A 12,526-nucleotide genomic window follows, 5' to 3' on the forward strand; every position below is an offset into this window, starting at 1 on the left:
CCCAAAACGCTTTTTTTTTTTTAAAGAAAGATTTTATTTATTTGACAGAGAGAGACACAGCGAGAGCAGGAACACAAGCAGGGGGAGTGGGAGAGGGAGAAGCAGGCTTCCCGCGGAGCAGGGAGCCTGATGCGGGGCTCAATCCCAGGACCCTGGGATCATGACCTGAGCCGAAGGCAGACGCTTAATGACTGAGCCACCCAGGCCCTAAAAACTCTTGACTGGAGGGGTGCTTGAGTGGCTCAGTCGGCTGGGTATCTGCCTTCGGCTCAGGTCATGAGTCAGATCCCAGAGTCCTGGGATCAAGCCCCATGCAGGGCTCCTCTGTCCCTCAACCTGCTCATGTTCTCTCTCTCATAAATAAATGAAATCTTAAAAAATAAAACAAAACTCTTGACTGGAAAGATCTGATGAGCTTCCAGGTTAGTGGACCCACCAAGGTGTTGGGAGGGTGGTACCCTCAGAGAGGAAAGTGTGCACTCCACCGTATGCATACCTTGCTGTATGCATCTCTTCCATTTGGCCGTGTAACCGAACCAAATGAGAGTTTGTCCACCTGATGTGCAGCAAGCCAATAAAAACTGACATTGAGCTTTGGCGGTGAAGAAAGGAGAGCTATTTATTGGTGTGGCGCCTCCCAGGAGAATGTGGAGCTAATGCTCATTAGCCCCAAACTCCCTAATGGCTTGCAAGTGAGGGGTTTTAAAGGGCAAAATTTGGGGCACCAGAGTATCTCAGTTGGTTCAGTGTCCGCCTCTTGATTTCAGCTCAGGTCACGATCTCAGGGTCATGGGATCAAGCCCTGCATCAGGCCCCTGTTCAGCGGGGAGTGTGCTTGAGATTCTTTCTCCCCCTCTCCACCCTGCTTGTGCTCTCTCTCAAATAAATCTTTAAAATAAAATAATGGGCAAAATTTGGGGCAGGGGTCTCCTGAGAAGCTGGATGCTATAGTAACACTTCATCTGGTTCCCTGGAGGTCTTTTCCAACTCAAGAGACTGAGAATCTGAAAAATATCTTTATTCTTTATGTTAGAGATTTCATTAAGTACATCTGGTGATTATATCTTTACGGTAGTGCTAATTAACTACTTGTAAGCTAGTGGGGTTGCGTTCCTACAGGTTCCTCAGCTGGTCCAGCCAGGCCTGGGGGTGATAAGAACTCTACTGTTCATTTTTTCATCCAAACTGACATGACGGATGCCGGCTTCCACTGGTCTTGAGTCGTATCCTTTATAATAAACTGGTAAACAGAAGCAAATTGCCTTCCTGAGTTTGTCGGGCCACTCTAGCAAATTACTGAACCTGAGGAGGGGTTCACAGGGACCCCTGATTTATAGCGGGTCAGTCAGGTATAGGTGACAACCTGGGACTTGCAAGTAGCATCTGAAATGGGGCAGTCTTGTGGGATCCAGCCCTTTACTACACATTTGGTGTCAGAACTGTTATGTGAGGAGAGAAACAAGTTTTTGCTTAACCACCATCTCCCGCTTTGTATTGCTTGTCTTGAGTTCTTCTCACCTCAGTAATTATTTCCTTCATTTTCCTGAATCTCTGAAGGAGAAAGGGCCTGGACACCCACGCTCCTTGACCCTTGACATTTAGAGGGCTGAATTCCTGTCTCCCACAGTAGGCTGGAGGTGAGGGGAATATTCAGACTTCAGTCTCTAAGGAGAGTACACAGACAACATATCCAGGGTGCTTTCTGGAAATTGCAAAAAGCCCTGGGTTTCTGCCACCTGATTGGTTCCAGCTCCATTGTCCCTCCCCCACCTTATCCAATAAAATATCTGCCCAAGCTGAGTCACTCTGCAGGAAGCTGGGAACTAGCAACAGAAAACAGATCTCAGTTGGTGGTAAGTTGGGGGCCGGACAATTTCAAAAATTATTATTTGAACATCTGCTAGGTGGTAGATATCTCCTAAACCTTCAGAGCTGGGTGTCCAATATAGAATCCACTTGCCACATATGGTTATTGAGCTCTCACTGGTCCAAGATGTGCTTTAAGTGTAACACCCATTTAGTACATTCAAAGACTTACCATGGAAAAAGAATGTAAAATAGCTGATTGGTAATTCTTATATTGGTTATATGTTTCAATGATATTCTTTTTGACATGTTGGGTTACATACAATGTATTATTTAAAATTAATACGTTATCAAAATCGATTTCTTTTACTTTGTAGAAAGAATGGTAAGCCTCACATGTAGCTTGCATGTATGTTTTTTTTTTTTTTAAAGATTTTATTTATTTATTTGACAGACAGATATAGCGAGAGCAGGAACACAAGCAGCGGGAGTGGGAGAGGTAGAAGCAGGCTTCCCACTGAGCCGGGAGCCCGATGCAGGACTCAATCCCAGGACCCTGGGATCATGACCTGAGCCGAAGGCAGACGCTTAACAACTGAGCCACCCAGGTGCCCTGCATGTATGTTTCTACTGGACAGCGTTACTCTAGAGTTTTAGCACCGAAAGAATTTGGTAGTCTTCTAGCATATATACGAATGTGGATGATATTTATTTTATTCATTCATTCATTCATTCATTCATTCATGTAAAATTCTTTAAAATTTATTTGAGAGTGCGCGTGCACAAGAGAGAGCACGAGCAGGGGGAGGGGCAGAGAAAGAGGGAGAAGCAGCCTCCCCCCTGAGCAGGGAGCCCAATTTGGGCCTTGACCCCAGGACCCCGGGGATCATAACCTGAGCTGAAGGCAGATGCTTAACTGACTGAGCTACCCAGGAGCTCCTAATGTGGAGGATATTTAGACTAGAAAATGAAAGAATGCATAAATAAATAAAAATATCTGGTAGGATAAACTGTGCCTGGAGTCGCTGCTCTGCATTGTGGGCCAGGTGGTGCCTCTGAAGATGTAATTACTAAGCTGAGGATGAATATTCGGTAAGAGCCAAATGTGGGAAGCTTGAAAGAGCACTGTAGGCAGAAGGAACAGAGGATGCAGAAGCCCTGAGATGGCGGATGAGCTTGGCATGTTCAAGGAATTGAAGGAACTCCATTTGGATGGAGTGTACTGTGCAAGATCAGAATGAAAATATGGAGTATGATTGAGTGTGATGTTGTGATATCTAATAATAAATATATATTTGGTTTTTGTCCTGTTTCTGGCACAAAGCTCCTAAAACCCTTGGAATCTCCTAAGTCAGGAGAGCAACTGAGATGTCTTGTTAAGTTAATGGGGTGGCTGGTTACCAGGAGGACCAACAATGTGATTGGAGGGTTGGAACTTTCAGTCTCAGTTCCCGGACCTCCAGGGAGAGAAGTGGTGGAAACTGAATTCAATCCACAATGGCCAATGAGTTAATCAATCATGCTTATGTAATGAAGCCTCCATAAAACCCCAAAAGGACAGGCTTCAGGGAGCTTCTGAGTTGGTGAAAACACGTGGAGATGTGGAGATGCGGGTAGAGCAGCCCACCTGGAGAAGACATGGAAGCTCTGAGTCCTTTCCCCATACCTGGCCCTATGCATCTCTCTCATCTGCTGTTCCTGAGTTATATCCTTTTATAATAAACTGGTGATCTAGCAAGTAAAATACTTCTCTGGGTCCTGTGAGCCACTGCAACAGATTAATCGAATCTGAGGAAGATGTTGTGGGAACCTATGATTTAGAGACAGTCAGTCAGAAGCAGAGGTATCCTGGGCTTGTAACTGGGGTCTGAACTGCCCCAGGGGCAAGGGGGCATCTTTTAGGACTGAACCTTTAAGCTGTGCAGTCTGATAGCGTCAGAATTGAGTTGAATTTTTACACACCTGCTGGTGTTCAAGAATTGTTTGTTGGTGTGAGGACTCTCCTACACTTTGGAAATTGGGTCACAAAGGGATAGACAGGAAAGATCCAAGAGTGCTCGGTAAGCTTGAGCTTGGAAGTCAGGAGTTTAGAAACCACTGGAGAATGTTGAGCAGAATAATGTCATGCTCTCCGTTTTTAAAAGATCAGTCGGCTAGCCCCACATCGGGCTCCCTGCTCTGCGGGAAGCCTGCTTCTCCCTCTCCCAATCCCCCTGCTTGTGTTCCCTCTCTGGCTGTGTCTCTCTCTGTCAGATAAATAAATAAAATCTTTTTTTTTTATTTATTTATTATTATTTTTTTAAGATTTTATTTATTTATTTGAGAGAGAGAATGAGAGAGAGCATGAGAGGGAGGAGGGTCAGAGGGAGAAGCAGACTCCCCGCCAAGCAGGGAGCCCCATGCGGGACTCGATCCTGGGACTCCAGGATCATGACCTGAGCCGAAGGCAGTCGCTTAACCAACTGAGCCACCCAGGCGCCCAAATAAATAAAATCTTAAAAAAAAAAAAAAAAAAAAAGATCAGTTGGCTATTCTCTGAAGATGGATTTTTGGGGGAGTAGTGGTGGGGGAGGCATTTGAAACAGGAACAAGCTATTTGCAAGTTCAGTGCAAATATGCAAGCCAGACGAAGGGCCATGGACAAGAGCACTGGGGATGGGAATGATTCTGGGTGTGGATTCAGTTGCTTTGCAGACAGAATCAATAGACTTGGGAAAGACATCAAGAATGATAAGGATAAGGGAAAGACATCAAGGATCCATTTTAGATTTGGAGTGATAAGGGAAAGACATCAAGGATCCATTTTAGTTTTGGAGCTTTAACAGCTGAGTGTTTAATCCAGATAGATATGGAATACTGGGAGAGAGGCAGATTTGGGGGGATGGGATAGTTAAGAGTTTGGTTTGGGTAATGTCAGGTTTGGAATGCCTATGGGATTCCCACAGGGAGATTTCAAGTAAGGTGGCTATTGGTACCAGGGCACATGGCTGGCTCAGTCGGTGGAGCATGTGACTCTTGACCTCAGGGTTGTGAGTTTGAGCCCCACGCCGTGTGTAGAGATTACTTAAATAAATAAAACTTTTTTAAAAAAAGATTTTATTTATTTGACAGAGAAACAGCGAGAGAGGGAACACAAGCAGGGGGAGTGGGAGAGGGAGAAGCAGGCTCCCCACTGAGCAGGGAGCCCCATGTGGGGCTCGATCCTAGGACCCTGGGATCATGACCTGAGCCAAAGGCAGACGCTTAACGACTGAGTCACCCAGGCGCCCCTAAATAAAACTTTTTAAAAAAGAAGTTATCAGTGTGGTATTATAAGCCATGAGACTGGATGATACTATGGAAAGACTATGTATAGAGGATGCAAGGGAGCAGGTATAAACCCAGAGACACCCTAACATGTAAAGTTAAACTTAGAGGGGGTGCCTGGAGGCTCAGTCAGTGGAATGTGTGACTCTTGATCTCGAGATTGTGAGTCTGAGCCCCACGTTGGGTGTGGAGATTACTTAAAAATAAAATCTTCCAGAGGCACCTGGGTGGTTCAGTCGGTTGAGCATCCAACTCTTGATTTTGGCTCAGGTCATGATCTCAGGATTGTGAGCCCCGTATTGGGCTCCATGCTCATGTGGAGTCTGCTTGGGATTCTCTCTCTCCCTCTCCCCCTCCCCCTGCTCATGAGCACAAGAGCGCTCTCTCTCTAAAATAAAATCTTAAAAAAAAAAATCTTTAAAAATAAAAAAAGTTAAATTTAGAGGAGAAAAAGCTAGTAAATTGGACTGAGAAGAGGTGGCCAATTGAGCTATAATAACAACCAAGAGTGTACTGTGGATACATTTAAGTGACTGCCTTCGGCTCAAGTCATGATCCTGGAGTCCCGAGATCGAGTCCCACATGAGGCTCCCTGTTCAGCGGGGAGTCTGCTTCTTCCTCTGACCCTCCCCCTTCTCATGCTCTCTCTTTCTCTCATTCTCTCTCTCTCAAGTAAATAAATAAAATCTTTAAAAAAAGGAGGAGGAGGAAGGGGTCACATGGGTGCTACATCACTGAGGTATCAGGATGAGGACTGAGAAGGGACCACTGGAGCCGGCAACAAAAAGGCCACAGGTATCCCTGAGGAGAGCACATTCTGTGGAGTGCTGAACAGCGAAGTCAGTCTGGAGTATGTGTAGGAGAAAATGTGAGGTGAGGAGTGGAGACACTCCCTTCTAAAGTTTGGCTGTGAATCCTCTTCACAGAAAGAATTCTCTTGAGAGAAATAGGGCTGAAGCTAGAACAGAATATGGGCCAAGGATGGTTTCTTTTTATTTATTTTTTTTTTTGAAGTAAGTTCAACGCCCATTGTGGGGCTTGAACTCATGACCCTGAGACCAGGAGTCATGTGCTCTACCCACTGAGCCAGCCAGGCGCCCGGGATGGTTTCTTTTTATAGGGAGGAGATACGGTAACATTTATGTGATAGTGAGAATGGCCTTAGTAGAAAGAAAATCTTGGATTTTTGTCTTTGGCAGAAAAGAAAAGGGATAATGCAGGAGGAAAGTTCTCAGGAAGGTGAGGTAGAGAGGGATCCAGAGCAAACATGGGAGGGTAGCTGCTGGGATGAATGAGAATGCTTTACTCACTACAACAAGTGCAAGTAGATTGGAAGGTTTCGGGCAGCGCAGGCTGAAAAGTTCTAATGGTTACCATTTTCCCATTACAATATGAGGCAAAGGCATCAGCTGAGAACGGGGACGAGGAGGGGCGAAGCCAGGTAAAAGCAGAGAGGAGAAAAGGAGAACTGAAACAGTTATTTAAAAACTTGGAGGGAAAAAAAAAAAAGCAAAACTTGGAAGTGCAAATATGCTAGAGAAGTAGAGTAAGCTAACACAGAAGTACTGAGCTGCCATTTGAAATCTGGTCATAAATTCAGTTGTGCCCCATAGTAGTTGTGACACTCACCAGGCAAGTCACTTCCCCTGCCAGAGCCGTGGTTTCCTCTCCTTATCCCAGAGAAGGTTGCTGTAATTGGAGATTATAAAATGGACAGTGACTGGCACATTTGAGGGGCTCACTGAACAGGAGCCCTCATAATCCACAATAGTATTGTGTGTGGTTCACAGGTCCTGTCTCCCAAACTACAGCTAGGGTGGGCCCATAATGTACAATTTTGCTTCATTGGCCTTTCCCCTCCTGTCACTGCACAATTGTCCTTCCTTGTTGTAGCAGCATTTTTTTTTTTAAAGATTTTTATTTATTTATTCATGAGAGACAGAGAGAGAGAGGCAGAGGGAGAAGCAGGCTCCCAAGGAGCAGAGAGCCCGATGCGGGACTCGATCCCAGGACCCTGGGATCATGACCTGAGCCGAAGGCAGACGCTTAACCATCTGAGCCACCCAGGCGCCCCATGTAGCAGCATTTTTAAACCAAGATCTATGGATCACTGAACACATCATATCTTCTGAGTGCCTCACAGGGTGGTTAGTGAGTGGGTAGAGAGAACATGACTCTGTCAAGGAAGTATGGTGGGTGGAAGAGAGTTGAGGGGACAATTCTGGTGGAATTTCAAATGCTCATATGTGAGGGTTGTGGGCTAAAGGAGCTCTTGGCATATGCGAAAATGTTCCTAAGTACTAACTACTACTGTTATGAACGCTGTTCTTGACTTGAACTTGAGCTTCCACAATGCATGGCCCAGGACTGAGCCCCAGGACACAGTACAGAGCCAGGTGAAGACCAAGAGTTCCCATCTGTTAAAGACTCACTCGGTCCTGCCTCAAACACTTCCATGTCTACTCTCAATTAATCCTCACCTGAAAAATCAGTCTTCACCATAAAACTGCCTCCATTCTGCAGAGGAGCAAACTGAAGCTCAAAGAGATGGCACTAAGAACTCCTTGGGCAGGTGTCAGATGAAGAGTAGAATAAAGACTGACCTCCCTCCAGAGCCCAGCACTTTTTACACTGGTAACACTGACTCTCAACTGGGAGTGCTTCCCGCCCCCCGCCCCCCCAATCCAGGGGACATTTGACAATTTACTTTTGGATGTCACAACTGGTGGTGGAGCTGCTACTAGCATTTGGTAGGTAGAAGTAGGGATGCTGCTAAACATTCTATAGTGTACAGGACAGTCTTCCAAAACTAACAATTACCCAGCCCCACATGTCAATGGTGCCAAGGTTGAGAAATTGCACTAAATCAAGCAATGTGCCATAGAGACCCACTGGGAAAGTGACTGGTAAAGACAGGAAGAAGGACAGGAGGGAGGGAGATCACGTCCAGGTAATCTTGGGGGAACCCCTTTAAAAAGCAGCATTTTAGACTGGCAAAGGCAGTGACTCTGGAATTGGCTAAATCCAGTTTTCAAAACTTGCCACCTCTGCTGACTAGCTGGGCATGATGTTGAACAAACTACTGAAACCCCTGGGCCACAGTTTCCCTTTGATAAAAAAGGGATAACAACAGACACCTTGCAATATTATTATTATTATTATTATTATTATGTTTTTATTTTATTTAAATTCAGGTTAGTTAACATATAGCGTATTATTAGTTTTGGGGTAGAATTTAGTGATTCATCCGTTGCATACAACACCCAGTGCTCATTACATCAAGTGCCCCCCTTAATGTCCATAACCAATTACCCCATTCCCTCACCCTATTATTATTTCTTAAAGATTTACTTATTTTAGAGAGAGAGAAAGAGCACGAGCTGGAGGGGCAGAGGGAGAGGAGGTAGAATCTCAAGCAGACTCCTCACTGAGCACAGGGCCTGACGTGGGGCTCAATCTCATGACCCTGAGATCATGATCTGAGCCAAAAGATTCAGACACTTAGCTGACGGAAACACCCAGGTGCCCCTATTTATTTATTTTAGAGAGAGGGGCGGGGAGAGGCAGAAGAAGAGGGAGAGAAAGAATCGCAAGCAGACTCCCTGCTGAGCACAGAGCCTGATGTGGTGCTCCATGCCATGACCCTGAGATCATGACCTGTGCCAAATCAAGAGTTGGACACTTAACTGACTGAACCACCCAGGCGCCCCAACACCTTGCAATATTATTATGAGTATTAAATGTGAACAGGTGCTTGGTAATTGCAATTTCTCTTGAGGCCGAATAGCCCAGAGTAAATTGATCCTCAAATTTTTGAGGCCATAGAAGACCACCTTAGCTTTTATGCAGAGATTCCAGAGTGGGGTTCATGAATATGCATTATTAGTAGCCCCCCTGGATATCTTTTTTTTTTTAAGATTTTATTTTTAAGTAATCTCTACACCCAACGTGGGGCTTGAACTCACAAGCCTGAGATCAAGAGTCGCACGCTCCACTGACTGAGCGAGCCAGGCACCCCAGCCACTCTGGATATTTCTGATACAGCTAAGAGATCACAATATGAGAAAATTTGTTAATGTGCATGAGTCACACAGACTTCTGGGTTGAATCTGGATGCAGTAGTTACAGATGTGACCTGGTCCAGATGCAGACACTACATTTTTTCGAATTCTTATTCTTTTCTTTTGGTGGGGGGATTATTCTTTCTTCTTTTTTAAAAGGGAGATTCTTAAAAGCAAGGAAATCTATCCCAGAAGCTCCCCCCCTGATATTTTCCAGCAGTGTTATTGTCCAGGATTTAGTCATGTGCTCACTGTTAAAGCAAGCCCTTGCAAAGCAAAGGGGATTCCAATTACTGGTGAAACTAATCAGAATTTGCCTCCAGAGACTGAGAGGAACACCTTCCCTGAAGGATGAGTAACTAAACAAAACTACAGTTTGGGCAGCAGAAGAGACTTGGGGAATGGATGTTGGGGGCAACCAGCAATGTCTGTCACAGTGGTGTAACAGAGAAAGCCAGATTAACCTGGGTCAAAGGCCTTCCTCTACCACTTACTACTGAAGTGACTTTGGGCAGTTTCTATAATTGCTCTGAACATCAGTTTATTCTTATGAAAACCAGAAATAATGAGCATTATAGCATTCTTATGTAGATCAAACTGGATCCCCATATATAGCAATTAACACAGTGCATGGTCTCAGATAAGAACCCAACAAATACTACTAACAAATTTTATTATTCTCACATTCTTTATCCCACAGAACACTAATGCTATGCAATGGGTAAAAATTCTTCACATCCCAGAGAAGAGCTCCATATCAAGCAATGAAAAACAGAAGGTTGAAAGTAGAGATAGGGCCCCCTTTGCTGACTTCCTCTAGCACAGAATCCACATGATGTAACAATATTACTACATATTACCGGTAACTGTTCAAAGTCCTCAATTATAAACTCAAACCAAATCCTAAAACTTTAACCTCAATACTAAGCAAACAGCCGGCGAAGGGTTCTCATAGTGGGAGCTGGGAGTCTGGGAGAACCTGGGGCTGCAAGAGCTTGCCGAGCTTACCAGCATCTATGCAGTGAATCATGGGTGAGAGGTGGACCTACTGACTCTGAGTCTAGTGTTTCCCCTCACTAGGCCATAACTGTCTATCAATTTTTTCTTATCTCTATACCTTCAGAGTAGTTTTCTGCTAGTGAACAGGAGCCTTGAAATCCTCTTGACTAGGCAATCAGCCTGATAGATGGAATACATCTGAATAACTGTGGGAATATGGAGAACTATCCTCTCCCAAAGTAATAGCCAAGGGAGTGCCAATTTTTAGTATGACTGGCCACAAGTTTCAGGAGAGTCGGGTGTCCTGGTTGGAGTGGGAGCTTAGTGGAGGGTGATGTTGGCCATGAATAGGGATGTGGTAAGATGGTTCCTCAGATGAGACATGGCAATTGTTGAAATGTTTCAGGTGTGGGCAAGATGGAAAGCAACATCTCCATCCCAATGGATGGACCCAAAGAGATGCTCCATGAGCCTGCTGGCTACACGGTTCTGCGGATCCTGTCATTGGTGGTGCTTGGCATCACCTTTGTCCTTGGCGTCCTGGGCAATGGGCTTGTGATCTGGGTGGCTGGATTCCGGATGCCACGCACAGTCACCACCGTCTGTTACCTGAACCTCGCCATAGCCGACTTCTCCTTCACTGCCACCCTACCATTCCTCATTGTCTCAAAGGCCATGAGAAAACAGTGGCCTTTTGGCTGGTTCCTATGCAAGGCAGTTCACATTGTGGTGGACATAAACCTATTTGGGAGTGTCTTCCTCATTGCTTGCATTGCCCTGGACCGCTGTATTTGTGTCCTGCATCCAGTCTGGGCCCAGAACCACCGTACTGTAAGTCTGGCTACAAAAGTGATTATCGGACCCTGGATTCTTGCCCTAATCCTTACTTTGCCAGTTTTCATCTTCTTGACTACAGTAAATGATGGAACAGGGAATATACAATGTACTTTCAACTTTGCATCCTGGGGCAACAGTACTGAAGAGAGGATGAAGGTGGCCCTCACCATGTTGACGGCCAGAGGGATCATCCGGTTTATCATTGGCTTCAGCATGCCCATGTCCATCATTGCTATCTGCTATGGGCTCATTGCTGCCAAGATACACAAAAAAGGCATGATTAAGTCCAGCCGTCCCTTACGGGTCCTTACCGCTGTTGTGGCTTCTTTCTTTCTCTGTTGGTTCCCCTTTCAACTGATTGCCCTTTTAAGCACAGTCTGGCGCAGAGAGATGTTGTTGGAGCGTAAGTACAAAATCCTTACTGTCTTTGTTAATCCAACGAGCTCCCTGGCCTTTTTCAACAGCTGCCTCAACCCAATGCTCTATGTCTTTGTGGGCCGAGACTTCCGAGAGCGATTGATCCACTCCCTGCCTGCCAGTCTGGAGAGGGCCCTTAGCGAGGATGTAAACCAGACCAGTGACACAACAGCCAAATCTGCTTTACCATCTGCAGAAGCAGAGTTACGGGCAATGTGAGGGGGCTGGGGGACATTTTTGAGCTCTGCATGCTCTTAACCCTGCTCCCATTTCCAGCTTCATCTTACCTTGGGTCATGAGGAAAAATACTTTGGTGTCCCCTGACTTGTGGGGAAAAAAGTGACATAAGGTGTCATTCTGATTTTGGACCTCAGCCTCTACCCTGGGATAAAGTGGAGGTTGTCAAAGGGTACAAGGGAGGAGAAGAGAAAGTGATGGGGAATTTGTAAAGTTTAGGTGAGAGAGTATAGTAAGGGAAAAACTAGTTATTTTACCATTAAAATTTTGCTTAGGGTTTCTTTAAAGCTATTGTTAATCAGACTACAGAAATTTCTTTGTGTTCATAGCTTACTAAGAGTTTTCTTTTTAAAATCATGAATGGCTATTGGATTGTATGACTTGCATTATATGCGTATATTAAAATGATCATATAGTTTTATCCTTTCATTTGTATCATCATACATTACACTGATTAATTTCTGCATGTTAAACTACCCTTGCAGTCCCAGAATAAACCACATTTGGTCATGATGTATTTTGTCTATTTATAATTTATCTCTCTAGATTTGTTTAGAACTTCTGCATTTATGTGTATGTAAAGATGGGTCTCTTACTTTCCTTTCCTCTAGTGTCCTTGTCAGCTTTTACATCAAACTGCTGATGGCCCCCTAAACAGACTTGGGAAGTGATTCCTCTGATTCTTTTCTTTCATAAATGTTTAGAATTTCACCAGTGAAGACAGTTGGCTTTGGGTTTTCTTTCTGGGAAGGCTTTTAGTAATGAGTTCAATTTCTTTAATAGCTATGGGACTATTCAGATTTTCTATTTCCTCTTCTGTCAATTTTGGTAAACTGTGACTCTCAAGGAATTTAGCATTTCAT

The 12,526-nt window shown here is 44.7% G+C and overlaps 1 protein-coding gene across 3 annotated transcripts; it reads left to right on the forward strand.

Annotated features, from left to right (window-relative positions):
* Window positions 1-1,785: 1,785 nt before the first annotated feature.
* On the forward strand, window positions 1,786-12,176 carry FPR2 (formyl peptide receptor 2). Of its 3 annotated transcripts, XM_081807681.1 has the most exons (3): window positions 1,807-1,853; window positions 9,874-10,035; window positions 10,579-12,176. In XM_081807681.1, exon 3 carries the CDS (start codon window positions 10,590-10,592, stop codon window positions 11,643-11,645), a length of 1,056 nt encoding a protein of 351 aa, XP_081663807.1. In that variant the 5' UTR covers window positions 1,807-1,853; window positions 9,874-10,035; window positions 10,579-10,589; the 3' UTR covers window positions 11,646-12,176. The 3 variants fall into 3 exon arrangements, with proteins under 3 accessions (XP_006739786.2, XP_081663808.1, XP_081663807.1); XM_006739723.3 differs by lacking the exon at window positions 9,874-10,035 and having other exon boundaries at window positions 1,786-1,853; XM_081807682.1 differs by lacking the exon at window positions 9,874-10,035 and having other exon boundaries at window positions 1,800-1,850.
* Window positions 12,177-12,526: the final 350 nt, after the last annotated feature.

This window comes from Leptonychotes weddellii, chromosome 16 (assembly GCF_054177405.1).
Source record: "Leptonychotes weddellii isolate Sample4059 chromosome 16, ASM5417740v2, whole genome shotgun sequence".
NCBI classification, from domain to species: Eukaryota; Metazoa; Chordata; class Mammalia; order Carnivora; family Phocidae; genus Leptonychotes; species Leptonychotes weddellii.

Coding starts and splice junctions, on each gene's coding strand:
- FPR2 (XM_006739723.3), top strand. CDS start 10,590: ATGGAAAGCAACATCTCCATCCCAATGGATGGACCCAAAGAGATGCTC.